Below are 24,308 nucleotides of genomic sequence, written 5' to 3'. Positions count from 1 at the left end.
TGGATTTTGTACATAATACAAGTTTGTGTTAAAAGGATGACACAAAAAGCCAGACCGAGGGCTTGTTTCAGTTTTATAATAAACAATCAAACTGAGAATTTTGTTCCTGCCTATTTGTTTGGTGGAAACTTGATCACGAAGTTTATAAAAAAAAAAAAAAAAAAAACAAAAAAAAGTAGTGCCGATGTAGCTAGCTATTTTTGCCATGTTCTTGTAGTGTAGCTTGCTACATTTCTCTGGGGATAGCTTCCATTGTAGTTGAGCTATATTTAATCGAGAGTAACTTGTAGTGTAGCTTGCTACATTTTCCAAGTAGCTTGCCCATCACTGGCTAGGTTAGCCAGTTAGCGTGAGCTACCGGTAGATGGAAAGAATGTAACGTTACTGGTGGAATACTCCTTTGCCAACTTGCTGTACTTTGCTTGCAGGTCTGCAGCCATTATTGCTGGATTATGAATAGTCCCAACTTTAGCCAAGGTAACGTTAAGCTAAAACAAGCTCTTCAGCTAATGCTAACACCAGCAAGCGAACACATCAGAGCTCCCCGTCACACCACTCTGTCGGGACGATGGCATTTAAGAAAGTATCTGCTGTTAAAATGACAAACAGCATTGACACTTTAATTCACAGTCGATTAAAAACACGTTTGTTTTATAATGCTCACTCTCAGCAGGAGGATACCGGGTGTTGTTGATAAATTACGTCATATGGTATCGGAGCATAGAATTGAAGCTACTCGCCGATACCAGCATTTTAGGCTGTATCGGAGGCATTTCCGATACTGGTATCGGAACAACTCTACATGCGATGACCCACAGGAACATGTCATTTTGAGATCAGTCGCAAATCACTTCCTGTTGAATGGATCAGATAGGGATCCGATGCCAAACCACTGCCGTTTTACACACGCCTCATAAGGAGATGGCGGGCGTGTCTGTATGCAAATGAATTGAGCGCAAATGCGCATTCGAATTTAAGAATGAGTGGGATTCATCATCATGCAACACACCTCGGTAAGAACAGATTTGGACGTTAAGAACGGCTTGATGAATGTGGCGGTGGCTTTTCTTATTGTTCTCTTACCAGACGGGTAAGCAAGAATATAAGAAAAATAATAAGAGAGTATTGTTGAATGAGGCCCAATGAATACACTGGATAGTCATTTAGCCAAATGATCTACACACAGTAATAATAATGAGGAGGTGTGATCCTGGTGTGATCCACTCACTTCTTGCCCAGGTGCTTGGCCACGTCTGAGCGGCGGAAACCCTCCAAGTGGAACAGGCGGCGGGCCAGACGCCTGGCGGCCTCCTGGTCTCCACGATTGCCATTGTGCAGCGTGTCTGTGCTGTCCTTCAGCCGCTCACTGCTCCCCATGTCAGAGTCCCAGTCCGACAGGGCTGCCCTCAGCCCTGCATCGCTGCTGGGGGGGGGAAGGAGAGAGTGATGGGAGAGGAGAGGAGGGAAAGCAAGTGAGAGGGAGAGAGAGAAGAGGAGGGAGATGTGGGGCGAGGGAGATAGGAAAAACACAAGAGCAGGAGAGGGGTGGGACAGAAAGAGACGGGGATATAGGAAGAGGGACAGGACAGAAAGAGACAGGGACAGGGAGATAGGGGAGGGATGGGACAGAAAGAGAGGTTGAGATCATTATCACAGCAAACAATCATCACCCGAGGCCATAGATAAATAACCTGAAGCAAACCCAACATATTACAGCCCAACATGTCCACTATATAAAATCCCAAAACTCTTCAGGTTCATCAAAGATGCTCAGATAGTGGAGAACACACCCAGGGAAACAAAATTACCTCAAGCTGCCATGTAGTGACGGGACGATATGCTTATCTCACAATATGATTCAATACATGATATGGCGTTCATGGTTCATTACAAGCATGGGTTGATGTAAGGCTGGGCAATATAACGATAACGATAATTATCACGATATATTTTAATAACCAAATTGAGATTTATTTTTCTCTTGTCCATTTATTTTGTTTGCTTTCTAATTTAAAATAACAGTTTGAAACCGTCTGTACACAGTAGGCTATGTGTGCTAGCAGAGCTAGACTCCAGTAACGAGTCACGGTGCACATGGTGGTTCGTCCACCAAAAAAGCGCCAAAAGATAGAAAATGTTCAACTCCCCTGGAGCCACAGCCAGCAGAGAAGCCGGTTTACTTTCGCTTTCAAACCAGCTGCAGCCTGAGAACTGTGTGAGGGGATGTACTGTAACACTAAAGATGGCGGCAACGACAAAGAATTGCTGCAAAATAAACATACATCTGTTGTTAAAAAAAGAAGAAAAAGAAAAATGTATACTTATAACAATATCAATAATATCGAATATCGAGTGATATATTATTATCGATATCGTTATCGCGATATCATTTTTGGCCATATCGCCCAGCCCTAAGTTGACATATATCAAACTATTTATTGCATACAAAATGGTGAGCCCTCTGCCATTACACACTGTCTAATGGGTGACGGAGAACTTGTAAATGTGATAAGCAAGTCATGTAATTTGTACTATTATGACAGAATAAAATTTAGCAGATATGGCCATAAATGTTTCTGCCCCATGATACGTACGGTCATGTTTTTGTATCAGGATACATGAGGCTATTGAATTTTTATTTATTTTCTCATCCCTACTGTCTGACCTGAATGCTTCAAAGCTTCAATTTTGGATTATCAGTTTTGGATTATGGTGATGTAATTTATAGGCATGCTGCGGCATCAACTCTTAAACCTCTGGATTCTGCATATCACTCAGCTCTTAGGTTTATTACTGGTGGTGACAGATATGATACTCACCATTGTGACCTGTATGATAGGGTGGGTTGGCCTTCTCTTGCACAAAAGCGCAACAAACACTATTTATTTATTTGTAAAGCCCTTATTGGTAAACAACCCGTTTATATATCTTCACTGTTAGATTGGAATATTGGAACCTATTCAACTCGATCGAATGACTGGATGGTTCTTAGGGTCCCTCAAGTTTATTCTGATATAGAGAAGTCAGCTTTTTCCTTTTTTGCCTCTAACTCATGGAATGTCCTCAAAGTCTCTGAAGTTGGAGGTTCTCCCTTCCCTTGGTATGTTTAAACGTATGATTTCAGACCATTGTGTGACTAACTAACTATTTTAGCTGATTTAAAAAAAATGATAATTAAAAGTAAAGTAACGTTTTTTTTTTTTTATTCTGTTGCGTTTCATTTTCTGTGAATATTGCTTTTATTATGTACAGTTTACATTTGTACATTCGTTGTTTCTGTAAATGAGGGAAACCTCAGAAGCTTACGATTGAAAATGAAATGAAAATTGCTGCCAGCTAAATCAATATTCAAAAGTGCTTTTAGATTTAATTTTTTTACTACCCCAAAAAAATTGCCTACATCAGCATAATAAATCATTTATAGAAATAATAATGATGATAATAATAATACAATATGAAAATGAAGGACATTTAGTTCAAATAACTTTAAATAATGTAAAATCAACCCCATAGCTCTCATCGAACCGCTGCACTGAAACTCTGGTTGTGAAGTATGAAGCAGTAAGATGTTAGGCACATCACTGTGTGACAGGTTTAGGTTACAGCTAGGTAGTGAGATGTTAGGCACTAGTGTTGTCAAAAATATCGAAGTATCGATACATAGATACTGAATATTTAAAATGGTTTAAATACAAATTTCCGAAATACCGATACTTTCTGCAGTATCGGTACCAGCTGGCGAGTGTTCTACCGCAAGTTGTTGACGCGCTGTTCAGAGCACGCTTGCCCCTCCGCCTCCTCCGAGTCCAGGCCTCCCCCTCACAGAGCCGTCTTCAGTTTGTAAACAAACATTTTAGCTGAAGATGGCAAATGCAGAGCCTCCGCAACTTGTGCTTGTGGATAAAGAAAACAGCAGAAGTGCTGTTTGGAGGTACTTCGGGTTTGAAGTAAACAACGAAGGACAAGCTAAAGATGCCCCAATGCTATTTGCAAGCGGTGTTACAGAGCAGTGCCAACACGGATCTCCATAAAGAAATGAAAGAGGTTCGTGACAGCTGCTCTTTCAACGTCACTGTGACTGAAGCATTAAACCATTAACTCTAGTTTAATACATGATACGTTGTCTACTGATGGCGCATAATATCAACAGCTGATTCGTTGTTAGTAACGTTAGCTACTGCTAGTCGTTGCTCCGTTAGCTTAGCTGGCCACCTTTATAATTACTGCATGGAAACGGAGTAACGTTAACGTTTAAACGTTATGTCGAGGTCATACAATACTACAGTCGACATAAGGTTAACGTTACCCCGTTTCCATGAAGTGTTTAAATAGCAGCAATCTTGTTGAAAATGTAACGTTACTAAATCTCTCTATACTTCCTTTCAGCTGCTCTCAGGACCTGTCTTTGTTCTCTCACTGGATCTGTCAGCCATGGACTGGGTGGGGAACGGCGGGCAGGTTTCTCAACGAGGGGACAAAGCTTGTCGAAGGAGGTTGTAAGGGCTGAGAGGAGGGTGGAGGTTGCCATCTCTGTGGGCAGCGACTAGTGGCCTCCAGGCTCCACAACAGGGGGCAGCGACTGCTGCCAGACATTGACCTGGGACTAATAGGAACCCAAGGAGGACAATATCCACCTTATGTGGATACTGTGATACTGTGAATAATGTATATTTCAGTGGATACTGTGATAATGTGAATAATGTATATTTCAGTAGATAGTAAATTATAACACTACCTTATGCATACTGCACCTTATGTGACACTGTGAATACTGTGAATATATTTTTCAGCTAGTACATTATATTGACCTATTTGTTTACACTGCTTGTGTTGTTTTTACTACCTGTACCCCCCCTTCCCCCATGCTGCTATGATGCCTGAATTTCCCCAAGGGGATCAATAAAGGAATATCTTATCTTATGTTAAGGTCTTTACTCTTGGCTACATTTGAAAAAGAAACATTAATTAATACGCCAAATTGTTCTCCCTTTGGATTTCAGGCTGCGTTGGCCTGGTTCCGCCCATAATCTCTCTCTCTATCTCTCTCTCTGAGGAGAATCAACCAGCAACAAAAGCTAAATTTGTTTAAAAAAATATATATATATATTATTATTATAATTTTTTTTTGGTATCGAAGTATCGATACTTTTCAAGGTATCGTATCGAAGTCAAAATTCCAGTATCGTGACAACACTGTTAGGCACATCCCTGTGTGAAAGGCTTAGGTTACAGCTAGGTAGTGAGATGTTAGGCACATCCCTGTGTGAAAGGCTTAGGTTACAGCTAGGCAGTGAGATGTTAGGCACATCACTGTGTGACAGGCTTGTTTAGACGGAGAGTCTGAACAGAAACCGCAAAAGTCGTCTTGCGGTCTCGCTTTTAATGTTGCGTTTAGACTAGTGTTTTGGGATGGAATTCTGCGTGCAGACGAGGCTGTAAAGACTCGAGACGACAGAGCCCCGCTGTCACACGATTGGCACAGATGTCACATGACCAGAAACGTCAGTGGCCAATCAGATTGCGCAAACCGAACGCGGAAGTGCAACTCTGTTAGGGAAAATATTCACGCAACCCATATGCTACACTGCCTCAGGTCGTTGACAACCAGGCATGCTGTGAAGACCCGCCTTACTCTGCCTCTGATTCGCAGACTGTGGGTGGGGGAATGTGATTGGACCAAAGCAGAGTCACACAGACAGTGGCTCCAGTCACTCATAGTTGCGATAGCCGCTGGACTGATTCTTGTGTATTTAAAAGTACTGCCAATGTAGCCTTGAGGTGATCTCCGTGGATAGAGAATCAGACATGCTTGTTCGCTTTGTTTACGCTTCTAGGCTACTGGCCTAGATGCTGGTCTGTTTGTCACTTGGCAATGAGACCAACACAGCTGAACCAATGAAAGTTGCAACAAAAGTAACAATTTCATTACAAATGTACAGATTGTGTCCTATACTCTACAAGATGGTTGACTTTGAGCAACTACAAGTTATTGCAGCCAATTTTGTTCTCTCCAAGTACCTCCCACACTATTGTATCTACTCTAAGGTTTTCACCATGAAATAAAAAGGCCTCTTTGATTCCAGTGACTGAGGAGAGTATTCGAATTGAGCAAATCCTTTGTAGTTTTGTCTTTGAAGTCTGGTTCTGTCTCTGAAGTCTGCCTACGGGTAGTACCACTACTTACATGACAGCTGCCTAATGGCCCCATACCAGAGAGACAATGACTGCTGTTTTGCTTAATTTATAGCTACCACGAGAAGAATTTAACTAAATATATCATGACATGTCTTTTTTTTTTATTATTCTTATTTTTTAGCATTTTTACAGCTTTATTGGTCACGCAGGACTGACAGAGTCAGAGGAGAGGGCGGACGGGAGGAGAGGTGGGGAAGACATGCGACAAATAACGACAGGAGCTGGGATCGAACCCGGGTCGGCCGCGTGAATACTTTCGGCAGCCCACTTGTCCTTCCGCATTGCTCTGATTGGCCGAGCGCGCGCATGAGCCGCGACGGGCTCCTCAGCCAGGCAGGAATACTACGCTCCGCTTAACCCAATTTATACAAATGGAAGTATTGATTACGCCGTAACGAATCATTAAATAAATATACTATTAACTGGAATATGTTGTTTCTTTACACATATTGGATTATGTAATTGGTTTGTCATGACAAACCAATAAAAATTTGCGCGACTCGGGCATCGCTGAGCTCATCAACGACCCTCCGTGCTCTCTCTCCCGCCACCAGCGCAGTCTCGCAGACCGGCGTCGGCTCCAGTAGCTCCGGCAGCAGAGAGGATGGCTGCAGCCAAGACCGTGAGCGGCATCGCTGAGCTCATCATGGTATCCGCTGGACGAAGCCAGAGACGGTCTTATTGTGTTACTGCTTCTCGGCATAAGCCCCATAATAAGACAGTCTCTGGCTTCGTCCAGCGGATACCATGATGAGCTCAGCGATGCCGCTCACGGTCTTGGCTGCAGCCATCCTCTCTGCTGCCGGAGCTACTGGAGCCGACGCCGGTCTGCGAGGCTGCGCTGGTGGTGGGAGAGAGAGCACGGAGGGTCGTTAATGAGCTCAGTGATGCCCGAGTCGCGCAATTTTTTATTGGTTTGTCATGACAAACCAATTACATAATCCAACATATGTGTAAAGAAACAACATATTCCAGTTAACGGTATATTTTTTGAATGATTCGTTACGGCGTAATCAATACTTCCATTTGTATAAATTGGATTAAGCGGAGCGTAGTATTCCTGCCTGGCTGAGGAGCCCGTCGCGGCTCATACGCATGCGCGCGCTCGGCCAATCAGAGCAATGCGGAAGGACAAGTGGGCTGCCGAAAGTATTCACGCGGGTCGGCCGCATAGGTGCGCGAGGCACTATGATATGCGCCACGAGGGCGCCCCATATCATGACATGTCTGATTTGTCATACCTTAGTATAATTAAGAGTTATCAAATGAGACCATTGGATGGTAGCCTAATTCTCACAATAAGACCACGCTTTCGGTTGCAAGACGATTTGTTGTTGTTTGTTACTTTGTTCCCAGCCCCTGGCATGGGATTTATTTTAATGACGAGAACAGGGAGGTGAACAGCCCTTGCTTACCATGAACGTGGAGTTATTTTAGTTGATAAAGCAAGTTGTGTGGAAAGGCTTCCTTTGAACCGTAATGCCTTCAGATGAACTCCTGTGGATCCACAATATGATATCAATAGAAAATAGCAGATATCAATGGACTCATCATGGTCCCGATAATAGTCTTTCAGTCTCAACATGTTTGAGGTAATCCTGCCATGGTATGGACATGGAATTTACAATGTTAAATGAATGTCAAAATCCTCCTAGTAGTGCCTTTAAAAAGGGATATTTCACTTCAGTAAAGTAAGCTAGTGACCACTGTTGTCTGTGTCATCACAGTCAACACCACCATTCGTCCCAGGTGTCATTCACTTCCATTAATTTTGAGGACCAAGACCAAGTGTTATGTCCTCTAATGTCCTGTGAAAATAATTCCCTCGTATTTTAATTTGGTTAACAAGTAACATATGTCCACAGAAATCTAGCCTCGAACAAACAGAAGTCCCGCTCTGAAAGCCTGTGAGACGTGTGTGTTTGTTTACCTTGCGATGCAGCTGGATTCACAAGATGTGCGTGTGTGCGTGTGTGAGAGCCAGGAAAACAAACAAGGCTTCTATGGACTGGAGTAATGTTACCACTAAACGTGTGTTACGTTGGAATACAGCTACAGCCAGGGCACGAAATTAACTTTTTGACTCACCGGCCAGTGGCGGGTAGATGGGAAGAATCTACCCGCCAAGCATATTTCTTACCTGCCAACTCTTTTTTGATTAAAAAAAATTTATTATTATTTTATATAAAAAAATTGTTTTTAATAAAATATATATATTATATAATCATACTTGTAGTTGTATTGTCTGTGAGACATCGCCACCTCGCTGTCTGCAAACAGCTCCACTGTCTGTGTGTATACTCGAGTGGCCTCCAGCTCCAGCAAGGATTCTCCGGCGCTGCAGCTGGACCCTAAACTCTACATTCAGCATGAAAGGATTCTCCTGCGCTGCAGCTAGACCCTATTCAGCAGCCCTCATGCGATGTAAGCCAGGGGCTCGAATATGCATGTTGTAGGACATTGATGTCAGGAGCTATCTGTAGCTACTGCTGGATGGCGTTGGGACAACGCCTCTGAACTATTTCGTTTACTGGGACATTTCGTAGTGACTATTGAGCTAACGTGGGCTAACATGAGCTACCTAGCCAACGGAGGTATTATGCACTGGACACTTGCTGGAGCAGTTGTTGATGTCGGGAGCTATCAGTAGCTAGCCGGCTGGACAACGTTACACAATGCCTCATGTATTAAACTAAAAGTGAATAGTTGACTGGGTCATTTTGTAACAGTAGCTAACATTAGCTCACGGAGGTCCCTCTGACTAGACTAACAGGGGTGGACGGTATGGTCTAAAATTTATATCACGGTATAATTTGAAGCATAGACGGTAACGGTATATATCACGGTATCATCGTTTTTGATTAAAAAAAAATTTATTTTATATAATTTTTTTTTTTTTTATAAAATATATATATTATATAATTAGACTTGTACTTGTATTATCTGCGAGACATCGCCACCACGCAACAAGCTCCACTGTCTGTGTGTACTCAGTCTAGTAGCCTCCAGCTACGGCCAGGATTCTCCGGAGCTGCACCTGGACCTATACTCGAGTAGCCTCGAGCAGAGCTACGGCCAGGATTCTCCGGCGCTGCACCTGGACCCTATTGTATTGGTACTATAACGTTAGCAAGCCCTCAGCTCGAATACGCATCGAATCAGTGTTATAAGACATTGATATCAGGAGCTATCTGTAGCTACTGCTAGCCGTATATATAACGTTAATACAACGCCTCAGTGAATTATTTAGTTCAATGGGACATTTCGTTTTAAACGGTGAACTAACTTGCGTTAACGTGAGCTAACGGCTAACGGAGCTATCATACACGTCTACTCTCTACTAGACTTGATGGAGCGTTTGTTGATGTCAGGAGCTATCGGTAGCTGGCCGACTAGATACCGTTCGGTTAGACAATGCCTCATCATGTATTAAACTAAAAGTGAATAGTTGACTGGGTCATTTTGTAACGGTAGCTAAGCTAACGTTAGCTCAGGGAGACGTCCCGTCCCACTAGACTACTAGTAGACCCGTGTTTACATGCGTGCGGGAGGGGCTGGCACGCCCACTGCGCGAAGCCTCCTAAATAACTTTTTCCAGTTCGCACATATCTATTATCTATGACTAATTCTATCTATTTTTAGGGGCAAATGCGAGTGAAATAGTCGCGCTGTGGTTACATGACGTCATTGCTATTTTAGAGCTGCACTACCGGTTATACGGTATAGTCAAAATCCATACCGTAGAGCAAATTCATACCGTTTATACCGTATACCGTTTATACCGTCCACCCCTGAGTGACTGTCCGAGGCAATAGCCTCTGTTTACATGCAGCATACAGAAACAGGTGCGGGAGGGGTAGGAGCAGCAGTGCGCGGTGCGCTGCATGTCTGTGCTGAGACAGCGAGTGAGAACTGCGCTAAGAATTGGATCATGATTTTCGGTTTTCACATGAATATTATTGCCCGCCACACGGCGGGGCAGACCTCTCAGTGGGAGTCGCCAAACGTAAAAACTGCCCGCCAATGACGGGCTCTAATTTCGGGCCCTGGCTACAGCTGTTATCTAAAAGATCGAAACAATGAGAGTGGAGGTACTGTAACATTAATTATTACTATTGACACACTAAAGTTGTGGCTAGCTGTTAAGTTGTGCTACCAAAACAGCCAGAACACCACTTTTTTTTCTCAATAAATCTGGGGGGTGGAGAGAGCTGCTGCAGTGCAGACAAGAGTGGAGGTAATGTAATGTAAATTATTACAAATGGTAACTGTGTCTTCTTTGACTGACGATAAGTATTAAACATCAGGTATAACGTTAATGCAATAAGCTCAATAAACACATAATATTTGACCAGAATCTATCCAATTTGTCTGGGACATTGAAATCTTCCCGGACATGTGGACGACTGGCACCATATTCTTCTAGTGAAAATCCTGCCATGGTCTATGTACTTTTTGCACTTTGAGCACCACAAACCAAGTGCCATTCAGCTTAGGGCTGGGCGATATAACGATAACGATAATTATCGCGATATATTTTAATAATCGATAGGCCTGCCGCGATAAGCAATAAATCGATTAATTGCCGCGATAATTAAAATGAATGCAATGATTTTGACGGGCGCGATTAATTGCTATTTGCGCGTTTGTTTTAATGAGGCGGAACCAGTGCCCCTTGTCAGTCACTCTCCGTGTGGGTTGGCCGCTGGCGTTACTACAGAGCACAGCACGGGAGCTCCGTGGGGCAGTAGCAACGCCACATATTTAGCTTACCTACATTTCTCAATAGTGTTGCTCCTTTTAACCAAGTAGCGTTATTTGTAGTGTAACGTTAGAATAACACAGAATAACGTTAATACAATTACATGCATCATTGTTTACAATGAACGGGTGGGGCTAGTCAAAGCACTGGAGACGGGGACAAGTTAAACATGAATTAATTTATTATAACGGGTCGTTTTCGAGTCGTGCTGCAGTGCCTACGCACCACAGCTATTCTATTATATACAACTTTGACACGTCCTCCTCATCGTTGATTGCCTGTAGTAGCTGCATCTAACGTTAGTAGCTAACGTTAAAACTAAAAAACACAACCAGACGAGACAAGTTGTCGGCTAGGATAATCGCAACAATACTTCCGGTCCGGTCGGTGGGCTTCAAAATAAAAGTCTTAAACCGGAAAAGACGGAGCGGTGGGCTTCAAAATAAAAGTTTTGGGAAATAAATTTCTCAATTTTTTTTTAACCGGTCGCAATAATATCGCTTATCGCGATATTTTCGGGGGCAATTAATCGCCCAGCAAAATTTGTTATCGTGGCAGGCCTAATAATCGATATCGAAAGAAAAAAAATTCAACTCCCCTGGAGCCACAGCCAGCAGAGAAGCCGGTTTACTTTCGCTTTCAAACCAGCTGCAGCCTGAGAACTGGAGTGTGAGGGGATGTAACACTAAAGATGGTGGCAACGACAAAGAATTGCTGCAAAATAAACATACATCTGTTGTTAATTTTTTTTTATATTTAAAAAAGAATGTATACCATATATTCGATTTTTTTTGTATCTTTTTTAATCGATATCGTTATCGCGATATAAATTTTGGCCATATCGCCCAGCCCTAATTCAGCTCCATTAGATTGGAGTGACGACAGACATCTCAGCAGATATCTCCAAAACTAGGCAAATCACACCAGAATGATCTGGATGGATAGCACTTTCTTTTTGGGGGGGGGGGGGGGGGGGGGGTGAACTGCCCCTTTAAATAGCAGTTAGCCTATATCTTGTTTGTGTAATAGCACCTACGTAGACAAGAAATGTATGTGATAGCTGGATTTAAAAAGGGGTATGGGAAGCCAGAAACAGCCCTTTAGCTGACAGTCACTGTTTTAAGTTATTACCCACCTTCAGAGTGCCCGTCAGCCTTAAAAGTATTTCAAGTGATTGATCAGACCACATTCTCACTCAAATCCACCTTTACTGGCAGTCTGCCCTGACAGAGATAAATTTGGGACATGACTTGGCTCAGTGTCTGAAGTAAATAAAAAAAAATAAAAAAAAATGTATTTTGCAGCATCAGGAGTGGGCGGTGACAGAGAGTGACTCACATAATAGAAGATGCTGCTTGGAGGTGGCTGACACACAGGGGGCTATTGCTGCAGCTGCTGCAGTGATGGCTCTAGCAGACCAGGCATGGCAGCAAGTGACATATAAAGAGCAGTTGGGGGAGCCATTGGGGAGGGGAGCACACCCCCCCCCCCGCACACACACGCACACCACAGGCCTGGCCATGAAGAGATACTGCCAGGCAGAGCAATTATGCCATTCAGAGTGCTTATGCTGTCTAGTCCATTTCTCAATTTCAGATAGCTTGATTGATTGAAAACTTTATTAACAGATTGCAGAATGGGTACAATACAGTACGGCGCAATACACACAATTGTTAAGGGGATGCAGACCAGAGAAAGACTTTTGTTTTGTTTACATCAGGGTCCCCCATTTTCAATTCATAATAGCTGGCACGGTGGTGTGATTATGATGAATGACAATGCTATGGATGATTCACAAGGACAGGATAAATATCCTTCTAATCACCATAGCTGATGTCAAGTAGAAAAAGTGGTAGAAAAACCCTGAGTGAAGCTCTGGAATATATTGATGCACACTGTTGGAAGAAGCTATTCACAAGTTTGGTCAATTGTGAAATTGCTGAGGAATAGCATATGAATCGAAATTATAAAAGGCCAAATTTGTGACTTCCAGGAGCCAGGAAAAGATGATGCTGCAGTCAGGTGAGGCATGGCCTATTCGTTGTGGTTTACAGTCTATGAAGCAAAGAGTGAAGTCTATTGTTAACATAGCACTGCCACCTGTTGGCGGTTGACTGTCCCTGCAGTGCACATGGTAGCAGACAACATTCCTCATACATTTTCTACGTTAACCCATTCTAACTGGTCCCATTTCGTTATATTGTAATCAAGTTTAGCAATAACAAAATAGACAGAATTAAAGTTTCTAATTTTTTTTTTTATAAATCTATAAGACATCAAATGTGTAGGGGAAAAGCAAGCAGGAACCAAACTGTGCACCACTGGCTCAGCAAAGTCTTTCATTTGCATCTTAGTTATTTCCTTACATTCCAAATTGTTTTACAGCCATGGCCCAGTGCACCACAGAAACCAATAAATAAAGAAACCAGTTTAAGCAAATTGCAATAAAAGTGCAATTCGGGGGTAGGTTGCTACGTCTGTGCTGGTGCCTGTGCCATGTTAGACGACTACATTCTTAAGAAATTCCAGGCAGTTACAACACAAAATTACTTATCTTTCCACGCCACAGTATCTGAACCAGCAGCAGAGGTGCTCCTAGGGGACAGTATCTGAGCCAGCAGCAGAGGTGCTCCTAGGGGACAGTATCTGAGCCAGCAGCAGAGGTGCTCCTAGGGGACAGTATCTGAGCCAGCAGCAGAGGTGCTCCTAGGGGACAGTATCTGAGCCAGCAGCAGAGGTGCTCCTAGGGGACACTAGTATCTGAGCCAGCAGCAGAAGTGCTCCTAGGGGACAGTATCTGAGCCAGCAGCAGAGGTGCTCCTAGGGGACAGTATCTGAGCCAGCAGCAGAGGTGCTCCTAGGAGCCTGGGAGCTTGGCTGCTGCCTGTATTGTTTCAATCTCAAGGGGGAGATTTACTTGTGGCGATCAGTAATGGACGTGACCAGCGCTCCACCCACAGCAGTGTTATACTTGGAAAGCTCCCAGCCGCAGTCGCTAGGGCCTTGGGGCTAAAGTGATGCATCATGGATACATGAATGGATGATTGGGTAGACCTGATATAGTCAGTCAAAGAGGGGAGGGGGGTGAATCATCCAGAGGCACACACACACAGGTCAGAGTAAAGACACTTATGATGCATAGCACCATGACTGACTGACCTGTAACATTCTGGTGCTTAGTATGGAGGGGGGAAAAGGATCCCGTTTGGTTCTGCAAGCAGAAGTGAGTCATCATGCTGTGAAAATAGGGTTTAATTTCAATCCAGCACAGGCACACTAAAATAAACCCCACATTCCTGTTCACCAGAGCAATGTGAGACTAAGAGAACCTCTCACTACCTTATCCTGAGCACATCTTGGTCTAAACTATGAACACCTATTTGACAAGTGGGTGTATTACGTTAGATCAGGGGTGGGCAATTATTTTTCCCGGGGGGCCGAATGAGCAACTGAAAATATGTTGGAGGGCCGAGCCAAAATTCCAAACTCAATTATGCATAATATACATTTTATTTCTATATAAAAAGCAGTAAATGGCATTGTTTTGACCCCTGGTAAGAGTGTATGTTATTATTTGGAGATTAAAATGTGAGGTTAGCTTTCAAAAATATCATTTATTCAAATAGAATTTATTTCCAAAATGATAAACAAAATGTGAAATATTAATAACAAAGGGCATGTATGAAAAAGTGCTATACAAATAAAGTTATTATTTTGAGTTTCATATACTATTTAAACAAGGATTTTCTTAGCTTTCTAAAGACATCACATCATCTTATAGCCAAAATAAACAAGACATGTCACTGAACTGTGTAAAGAAAAGTGTCCCAGTAGCCTTTTTTACTCTACATGCCTATATTAACACTTTAATCGCCGGGAACGCCGTAACTCGTCTTTGCTCGCCATGCTCATTCTGCCGAAGACGCCGTAACTCGTCTTTGATATCAATATTTCAAAAATCTGTGATCGAAATCATATTTCTCCTCCGGGGACCTGATATATACTGCTGATCTCCACTCAACTCTCTAACGGTTCAAGAGCGCCATCTGGTGGCCGATCGGCAGATCGGCCACCAGGAAGTGACGCGCCAAACAGGAAGTGCTCTTCCATATTTCGTCCGGGCACTCGCGATCGTTAGCCGGACTCCATCTCGACACACTGGATAATCAATCGCTCGCCCTAACTCAATAAACAACGTTATTTGGACGTATATAGTATTATACAACCTGGAAATGGTTCATCTAGATCAACATCCCATAATCGAAAACTGTCTACTCCAAGCTGATCGTCCAACGGCGCAAGGAAGATACGGTAAGATCCAGCATTATTTTCTAACGTGTTCCATATAAACTGCTCTGATGATCATATGACCCACACTAGGTGAATGATATAACATTGCCCACGGAATTATAAACGACCCCCCCGCCCATCATCAGATCATACGTAGTAACTTCTAGAACAGGGGAGGAAATTAGGCCACTTTACTCGCCAAATGCGAGTATTTTTTACTTTTGGTGAGTAATTCATGAAGAGCACTCGCCAGTCTGGCGAGTACTAGTAATTACAAAACAAAACAAAAAAATCATTCTGCAATCTGCTGATTCGCTCACTGGCACAAGCCGAACTCTGACTCCCCCCTTGATTCCTCCCATTTGCGCCTCATAATAATCCAACCATAACCAATGAACATCATCGTTGTACAGATGCGCTCTAAGCTCCTCCAATGAACACTCATTTTCTAGAAGATGCCGCCCATCTAGGGGAAGTGGACAGATCACTGCGCGCGGACCTACAGACTCCTGCCACCGGCTTGCCAACGTAGACAAACTTAGACAAAAACACATCAGTGGATGAAAATAATTGCATGTAGAGTCGTCGCTTTCGGATATCAGTGCGGTCTGACATGGGGGTGAACAACAGCATGCGACGCGTCTCCTTCGAGTCGGATGAGAATGACAAGTCAACCAGCATTAGCCGGCTAGCTACCTAGCATGTAACAAGCTACCATAACGCGCGTTCAACATAGTGGACTATACTGAGCGGCTTTGCTTAAATGCAGCCGAGTGACATTTTATTATTACCGGGTTTCCCCCCATATCACCACTCGCCCATATGCCCTTCACAACAGTGATGTTGTCATACTTGGCATTCAGAATACACCTGCTGAACCCCTAGCGTTGTCGATTCGGTTCCAATGTATTGTCATCTTACAGCACAAGTACAGTACAACCAGAATACATTTGGCATTCAACCAGAGTGCAAATGTAACAAGTCAAGTTGTTTTATTTAGCTATTACATTACAGTGAAATGCTTGGTTCTTTCACTGCCCAACTCAGTCCAACCTAGACCAGCCCAACCCAGTCCAACCTAGTCCAGCCCAGCATCTTTCACTGCCTAGTTCAGCCCAACCCAGTCCAGAATAGTTCCCTCTTTCATGTTAATATGTGATATCCTAATATTTTGAAGAGTAGAGACAGTGTGATTAATACATGTTGTATGCTAATATTGTGAAGAGTAGAGACTTATTAATGTGTTATGCTAATAAATATTTTAAAGAGTAGAGACATGGTGTGATTTTTACTATGATTGAAAATCAATTTAGACGAAGACATACAAAGAAGTAATTATCACAATTAGCGATTTTTTTTGGCTGGTAAAAAATCAGTTTGTCTGGTAAAAAAAATCAGATACTCGCCAGTTGGCTGGTAAGCCAAAAAGTTAGTTTCCTCCCCTGTTCTAGAAGTACCTCCAGTTGAAATGTTTTATCTGGCACCGATCGCTACCAAACTGTATTTGATCATCAATATAATGCATTTGGGGCTATAAATCAAGTTCTGGAGAAAGCTGCAGAAAACGATAAAAACATACTTATACTTTAGACCATATTTTAGTATGAATACGTTAATGAAAAAGTATAACGTTGCTACACCCTGAACAATGGATATAGGACATTGAATGGGCCATAATAATGTCAATTTAGCAATAGAATTTAAAAAGTTATAGCCCTGCAAAGAAGGGGAACTTCTCCATAGACAAATAGAGCTGGCTAGGGATGGTAAATTATTAATTTAACCATGGCGATCAAAGTGTTAAACATTTAATGTTTTCAGAACGGTGCAAAAAAAAAAAAAAAAAAAAAAAAAAAAAAAAAGTGTCCCATTTCACTTGTTATATTTCCACATTTTAGTGTTCTTCAGCTATTTTTTTTTTCATTCTGTGTGATAAATCCAGTCTCTGTTGAGCTTTAACAAGTCCATCAAAGTCAGGTTGCATGTCTGAGGTGGAGATGCGAAGCACAGCTGCCAGATGTTCATCAGTGAGAGAGGATCTGTACCTGGACTTGGTAAACGTCATGACTGAGAATAGGGGTGGACGGTATGGTCTAAAATTTATATCACGGTATAATTTGAAGCATAGACGGTAACGGTATATATCACGGTATCAGTGTTTCCGTTAGAATAATTTTTTTTGCCTGATAGACAGGCTATATAAAGAATGACATCCTCAAGGCATGTAGATTTATAATATTTTAACTTAAAACTAGGCTACTTTTGTGTATAAAGTCATTATATTCCAAATAAAATAAGTCTCGAGTCCGTGCTGCTCCCATTGCAAACAGCCGGGCTGGATGCTGGATTTTGCTAGAAGCATATGTAGCTGCAGAGCCGCAGAGCCAGCGGCGCTTTCAGGTCTGGTCACAGCTTTCAGCAGTTGGGTGGGGGGGCGCTGTTGAGCAGACCTGACCTGAAAGCGCCGCTGGCTCTGCGGCTCTGCAGCTGCATGCTATTCGCAAATCCACTGCTGCCGCCGTCCTCCCGGCTCCCGCTGCAGCCGTCGTTATCATAACACTACACGCATATCATAATGTTTACAGCAAACTGTAGTTGATCACCAGGTATGTTTTATTAACGTAGAATAATTCATATAAGAAAAACGATAGGGACATCTCTTACCTTTCTCCACTGGTTAAAAATGCCAGGAACTGAAATTGAAACTCGCTGTGCGCCGCGGTGATATGTGTTTATTATGAAATGACAATTGCGTGTTGACACGCCCACTGCGCGAAGCCTCCTAAATAACTTTTTCCAGTTTGCACATATCTATTATCTATGACTAATTCTATCTATTTTTAGGGGCAAATGTGATTGAAATAGTCGCGCTGTGGTTACATGACGTCATTGCTATTTTAGAGCTGCTCTACCGGTTACACGGTATAGTCAAAATCCATACCATAGAGCAAATTAATACCGTTTATACCGTATACCGTTTATACCGTCCACCCCTAACTGAGAATGTCTGTTCACATATAGGTGGATCCAAAGAGAACCAACATCTTCTGAGCATGTCTCCTCATGTTTGGAAAGTTCTCCTCCTTGAGAGCAGAGTAGAACTCTAGCAGTGATGCTGACTTAAAGTGCTCGTTCAGTAGTGAATCAGACTGCAGGTCAATGAGTTCAAGCTGAACATCAGTGGGTGCACTATCAACACTGCAGGTAAAGGGAGAGGAAACCAGCTGCATTTCATCCTCAACCTTTTTGAAATCTTGAAAACGCCTTGAAAATTCATCATGCAGTGCTCCCAACATGGATGAGTACCTGTGCCGGTGATCAGCTGATGGTTTGACTTATTTCAGGGTTTTCATATGTTTGAGATTGTTGCTGCCTAGTTGCCTTGAAATTAATTGCAACTTTGTCATGAAGGCTTTCACATGGCTATGCATTTCATGAGCAAAAATGCCCTTGCCCTGCAGTTGTGTGTTCAGTAGGGATGGGTACCGTTCACATTTGAACCGATACGGTACCGGTACCTGTGAATAGATACCGGTACCCAACGGTACCTTTTTTCTGTACTTTAGTCTCTAAAAATTGTATCTACCTACCTCAGTTGTGAAAAAAAAATCCAAACTTCAAATAACCACACTTTCGACCGTTTTCAGCTTGCCCCGACTGCTTTGTTGTTGAATCAAGTCAAATCCTAGGTAAGCGTATATTGTACGTGTGAACGTTGACATGAAAAGAAAAGTTAAAAAAAATATATATATATATTTAAATAAATAAAAAAAAAATATCATGTAATCTTTCGCGGGCCGGTCAGAATCATCCCGCGGGCCGTATCCGGCCCACGGGCCGCACAATGCCCAGGTCTGCGTTAGATGATGAATTATCTTGCACAAACTAAAAGTCTATCATTAATTCTTCATACAGTAGATCTCCTATTACTTCTCTGATATATCTTACTAAAACAACTAATCTGAATCTACAACATAATGAATTATTCATACAAATAGTAAAACCAGTCCAATGTACCCTGGAGTGTTTGGTTCCCTTTCCTTTGTATTATTGTGCTAATGGTGTTGCATTGAAAACATTAAAATAAAATAAATAAGAAAAACTCATTGGGATTATAATTTGTCCATACCATTCTACTGACCAGGTTTAAAACCCTGGACTAGAGGGATTGTAATGACTTCAGATGTTGTGAAGTGACTGGGGTGAGTAGTGGTGCTATGGGTTAAACTCACTCTCATCCTCAAAAGACAGATAGACACATTGCAAAGTAGTGAATTCACCTCTTGGTATAGCGGTATGTGCCATTTCCCGCGGTGTGGGAGACCCAGGTTTGAATCTCCCTCTGGGCATTGAAGTTTAAGGTGACGATGTCACATCCGTTACATATAGATCTATAGCAAATAATAATATATAAACCTGTATTACCAACCTGGCATAGAGACGCAACGATACAATAGCCTAATGTTTGTCAAAAACAACCAATGTACTTGTATACAACACAACATTTTGGAGTCAAGAACTAACATGAGCCTACCTTATGCAATGAGAAAAGATTAAAATCATATCGCTGGTCGTATCTCCCCATAAAGAACCAGTCCTCCTGCATTTATAATCTGTACTTGTTGCAGGTTTTCAGGTTCAATCAAGTCGAGTTGAGGTGGGGCATCGTCCTCCTCACCTAGCTCTTTGCTAGTAACATCAGTAAGGAGCAGACTTTTGAAAAAGCTTCTTGAAAAAGACAAGTTACTGTCACTATGTATGTACGTCCTTCTATCCTTTTGTTTTAGTTTCTTTGGTCAGAATTTGGTCAGAATTTATTGAAAGGATAGCCCCTTGAGATGCAGCATCTCATTTTAGAGGGGGTCCTATGCACAAACGTAAAACATTACATACAGTACAAGTACACAATACACACATACGTACAGATACAGTTACTGTAGCTTGCTCACCCTCTCCCACCCACACCCCCATTCACCAACTCATTTTAAACAAAGAAGTCAAGTATACAGTACAATGACCTATCTCAAAGTCAGAAATAGACGTATGTACAAGCAGTGTTAAAAGCATGCACAGGTAGTTTTCAAGATGTGAATACAGTGAAGTCTTGAAGCGGCCAAGAGAGGTAACAGATCTGAGAGAAAGAGGAAGGTTGTTCCAGTCAGATGGAGCTTTGTATTGGAATGACCTTCGTCCAGCTACAGAAAATATTCTTCTGGGAACAGTAAAATAGGGATGTTGTGAATGTCTAAGCGGGTATGGTGATGTATATGGTTCCAGAGACTGTTTCAAGTAAGAAGGACAGTTAAAGTGAACACATTTAAAAAGGAATAGGTACCAGTGAAGTTGCCTTCTTGCCTTAGGCTGCAGCCAATCAAGCAAACTATACAGAGAGCAGTGGTGTGTTCTGTATGGACACCTCAGCACAAATCTACATAGGGAGTTATATAATACATTGAGTATTCTTCTTTAGCTGCTCCACCATTTTGTATCCATGTTTGTTGAGCTAACTTTAATGTCTCTCCTGTCTTACTTGGTACATTTTCACACCGTCGCTATCCAATTCCCATGGACCATGTCCTTGGGTCCCCAGAAATACACCTGCCAAGTGTGAAAGGACGAAGTGTTCGAGATATGTGAAGAACACACAGATCTGTTTCTTCTGTATTTACATTATACAGTATGTTCTTATTATGCAAATAAATCGTTCTCAAAGCGTCATCATTAATTAAATTTCTTTGTGCATGCTATTTTTCATAACATTTTTAACAAATTATACTTTCAGAAAGTGGTTGGGTCATGTCCCCAGCGTAAAGGACATCTATGGCGAGGAAAGTGCCATGTGATTCTGTGAGAGAGCCTTATTAATTAGCTTAATTAATTTAGTAGAGAGCGGTCATCACTGGAGACACTCGCTGCTCATTCTTCTATTGCTTGGAAATACAATTTTACATTTTTTAGAAGTCCTGTATTGGTATCGCCTGGAGAGTGGTTTTATTATCTGCATCGCATTTCCCATATCTGCCCAACGTTATGGACGGATCATCTTGCCTCCTTATTAACTTCAAACGTGAAGGTACACTAGTTGATAGCAGAGAGAGAGGGGGAATCAAGATGAGCAGTGCGCATAATGGAAATCATAACTGGTCAGCGTCATTTACTGTGATGCCCCTCTATTCTCACTGTTTCAACTTTCTGCATTTGAGTTGTGTAGTCTCTCCAAATTAAAAGGGATTTCACAGTAACATTGTAAAGGGACACTGGTTACACATCATTATATTAGCTAATTTATATGCGTCTTATAGTAATGTAGGTGTAGGCCTATGTGTTTATTTGCATAGTAAGCAGGAAAGCTGGATCCAGTCACAAGTGGTCACTCGAGATGCCAGGTGTGAACTGAAATCTGTCTCAACTGGATCTGGATATATCTGGATACAAAATACAGGTCTGAAAAGAGTAAGTGAGTTAAAGCCTGCATTGCTTCAAATCTACAACATAGCAGCCTACTGTATGTTTGAATCAAATCAAATTTATTTGTAAGGCCCGACAACACACGTTAATGTCCCCATGGGCCGGACACGTCTTCTTTAAACAAGTCAAGAAGAAACATCACAATAAATCAAGAACAAAACAAAAACACCATAAAGTCAAAAAAAATTCAAATAAATGCAACACTCCCAGACATACCCCATGCGAAGGTAAGGAAAACTCACTAAAACCTAGCAATAGGAAAAAATGCAACACAGGCAATGTGCAGGAGAGAAACCTTAGAAGGGCCATTCAAGGGGGGATCTCCCTTCTTAGATGTCGGTGATAGTAGTGTTGCAATAAGACAGGCAAAACAGTTGGTAAGCATGCACTCATAAGTGTTGTAGCACTCAAAAATGTTGTAGCCTGTGTCACAGATGTCCTTATGTTTAAGCCAAGGTTGGAGACAACTCACTTTCAATTAAAATCAATTCAGGATGCAATTAAAATATTGATCAAATGATGGCATAATACATGACACAAATAATTTGCACCAAAAATGCACCAAAAAAAGAAAGGTCTGAAAGTTGCCAGTGTTACAGGGTTGGTAAATAAAGAGAAAGAAAGCAGTGGAGATGTGTATATTCAATACAAGAAGCACCAGAAAATATGGATACACAGATACTGGTATCGGATATCGGTCCTATACCAGGCTAAAATAGAATATCGGTATCTGAGAATTTCCACAATACCAAGAAACAGACTAACATGTCAGAAATCAAAGCAAAGTGACTTGCTTAGCATTGTTGGCACGTTAACTCTCTCTAATGGAGAAACATTTATTATTTCTCAATAATCTTTGTCCAATGACCCCAAAGTGAGGGTCCAAGTCTATACACTTCATTCAAATGGATCTGATCTGTACTCACTATCGGCTGATACCCAAAGCCCAGTATAGGAGCTGAAAGTCAGATCTGTGCATCCCTATTGAATAATATAGATATGTGTGTGGTGGGTACCCCTACTACAAATTAATCTACTGTACTGTATGTAGGGCAGGCCTAACTACAGGGTGTGCTGGCCTGCTATTTTTTAACTCTACCACAATGGGGCAGTCAGATACCAGCGAGTGAGAATGAGACGAAGATCAACAGTTTCACGCCACTGAGCTGACAACACCTTCACCACAGACAAGATTTTTCACAGCATCCCGCAGGAAGACTCAAGAGACAAGATATTGCTGAACCACAAGCTTGTCAGTCAAGTACCCTGACTGACAAGTACACTATCGATCAACAATCAATTTTCACTTCACTGTGAAAGCAGAGCCGAGTTAAGCCGGCAGAAGCTACACTGGTGAAGAGACCTGGTTGTGCCAAATGATGAGTGATGATGTTGGCATTCAAAACACATTGGTTTGATTAACACCCAACTCCGTAGTGTCGAGGAACAGTCACTGCGGAACCGATGGAAGAACGGGTGTTTCAGAATATAAACATGTGCTCGACAGCTGGCGTCACGTGCTCACAACAACAGCCTATGTGGCGTGAAATCGCAAGTAATGAAAAGAGCGGGGGCGCGTGCGTGGTGGCACCGCTTTCTGCACGGGCTAAAAAATCACCATTTCCGTGTAAAAATAACAGGGTGAAATTGTTTGGTCGTTCGTAATAACATGTAACTTCACACAATAATAAAGAACTTACATCTCCTCATACTAGTTAGCGGACACTCTTACGCCCCACCCTCTCGAAATGCTCTGTAAATAAATGCCAACATCTTGACAAACTCACCTCTCCAATTTCGCAGCTTTCTCTTCTTGTAGATTGACCATTTGGCATGCCTCGGTTTTATATTCACAAAAAGATTCCGCATTTCATTTCGTCCCCGCAAGAGTTAAGTGACCAACGTGTCAAGCGAGCAGGGAGGGGGGAAAACTTTTGTTTACCTGCTCCACGCAAAACTATCCCACACAAATGCCCAGCGCGGTTCCAAATTCGCACAAAGTTGATGGGAAAGGTTCGTCGGGATATTAACTTCGTGTGCACTAGTCCATACAGAATTTAAATTGGGTCGAACTGTTTAAAAGGATAGGCTGCTGAAAAGGTAGGCTGCTGCACGCAAAGCGCCGAGGAGGAGGAGGGTGCACACAGACGAAGAAAGAATTTCTGCTTTGTTCAATCTCGGCTCATCTCCACCAAGGAGGAAACTCGGAGGCATTTCCCACAAAGCATTGCATCCCAGCGGCGAGCAGAGGGTCGAGGACCGAGAGAGGAGAGGAGCCTGTTGCACTCGGCTGCACTGCGAGATCAAACATCCTGCCTCCCCGCTGCTGCACACTGACTCCTCTCTGCTCGACCTCCCCTTCAGCGGAACAGGCAAGGCATGCGAGAGGTAATCAAAGACAGATGCTCGAAATTATAACACTTACAGTAAGAACATCCGAACAGTACTGTATTTGCAAATCTGGTATGTCATAATAAATGTATAGATGTAGCAGTACTGTCTACCTGTATGTCGTGTGTGTCATATATGTTGTGATGAATTGGGAAATGGGGGACCCTGATGTAAACAAGACGAAAGTCTCTCTGTTCTGCAT

General features: G+C 42.4%; 1 protein-coding gene across 6 annotated transcripts in view; it reads right to left on the bottom strand.

Annotated features, from left to right (window-relative positions):
* Window positions 1–24,308, bottom strand: part of psd3l (pleckstrin and Sec7 domain containing 3, like) — a 305,351-nt gene that overhangs the window by 172,524 nt on the left and 108,519 nt on the right. For 3 of the 6 annotated variants that reach the window (XM_084325309.1, XM_084325306.1, XM_084325308.1), the window contains exon 5: window positions 1,229–1,423. In XM_084325309.1, coding sequence (XP_084181435.1) covers window positions 1,229–1,423 — 195 coding nt within the window. Of the gene's footprint in view, window positions 1–1,228; window positions 1,424–23,502; window positions 23,911–24,308 lie in introns of those variants that run through there. The other 3 variants (XM_084325310.1, XM_084325311.1, XM_084325307.1) reach the window with 3 other exon arrangements.

The sequence above is a fragment of the Notolepis coatsorum genome, assembly GCF_963971535.1.
Source record: "Notolepis coatsorum genome assembly, chromosome: 11".
Taxonomy (NCBI): domain Eukaryota; kingdom Metazoa; phylum Chordata; class Actinopteri; order Aulopiformes; family Paralepididae; genus Notolepis; species Notolepis coatsorum.
This window is presented reverse-complemented; position numbering and strand designations above follow the sequence as displayed.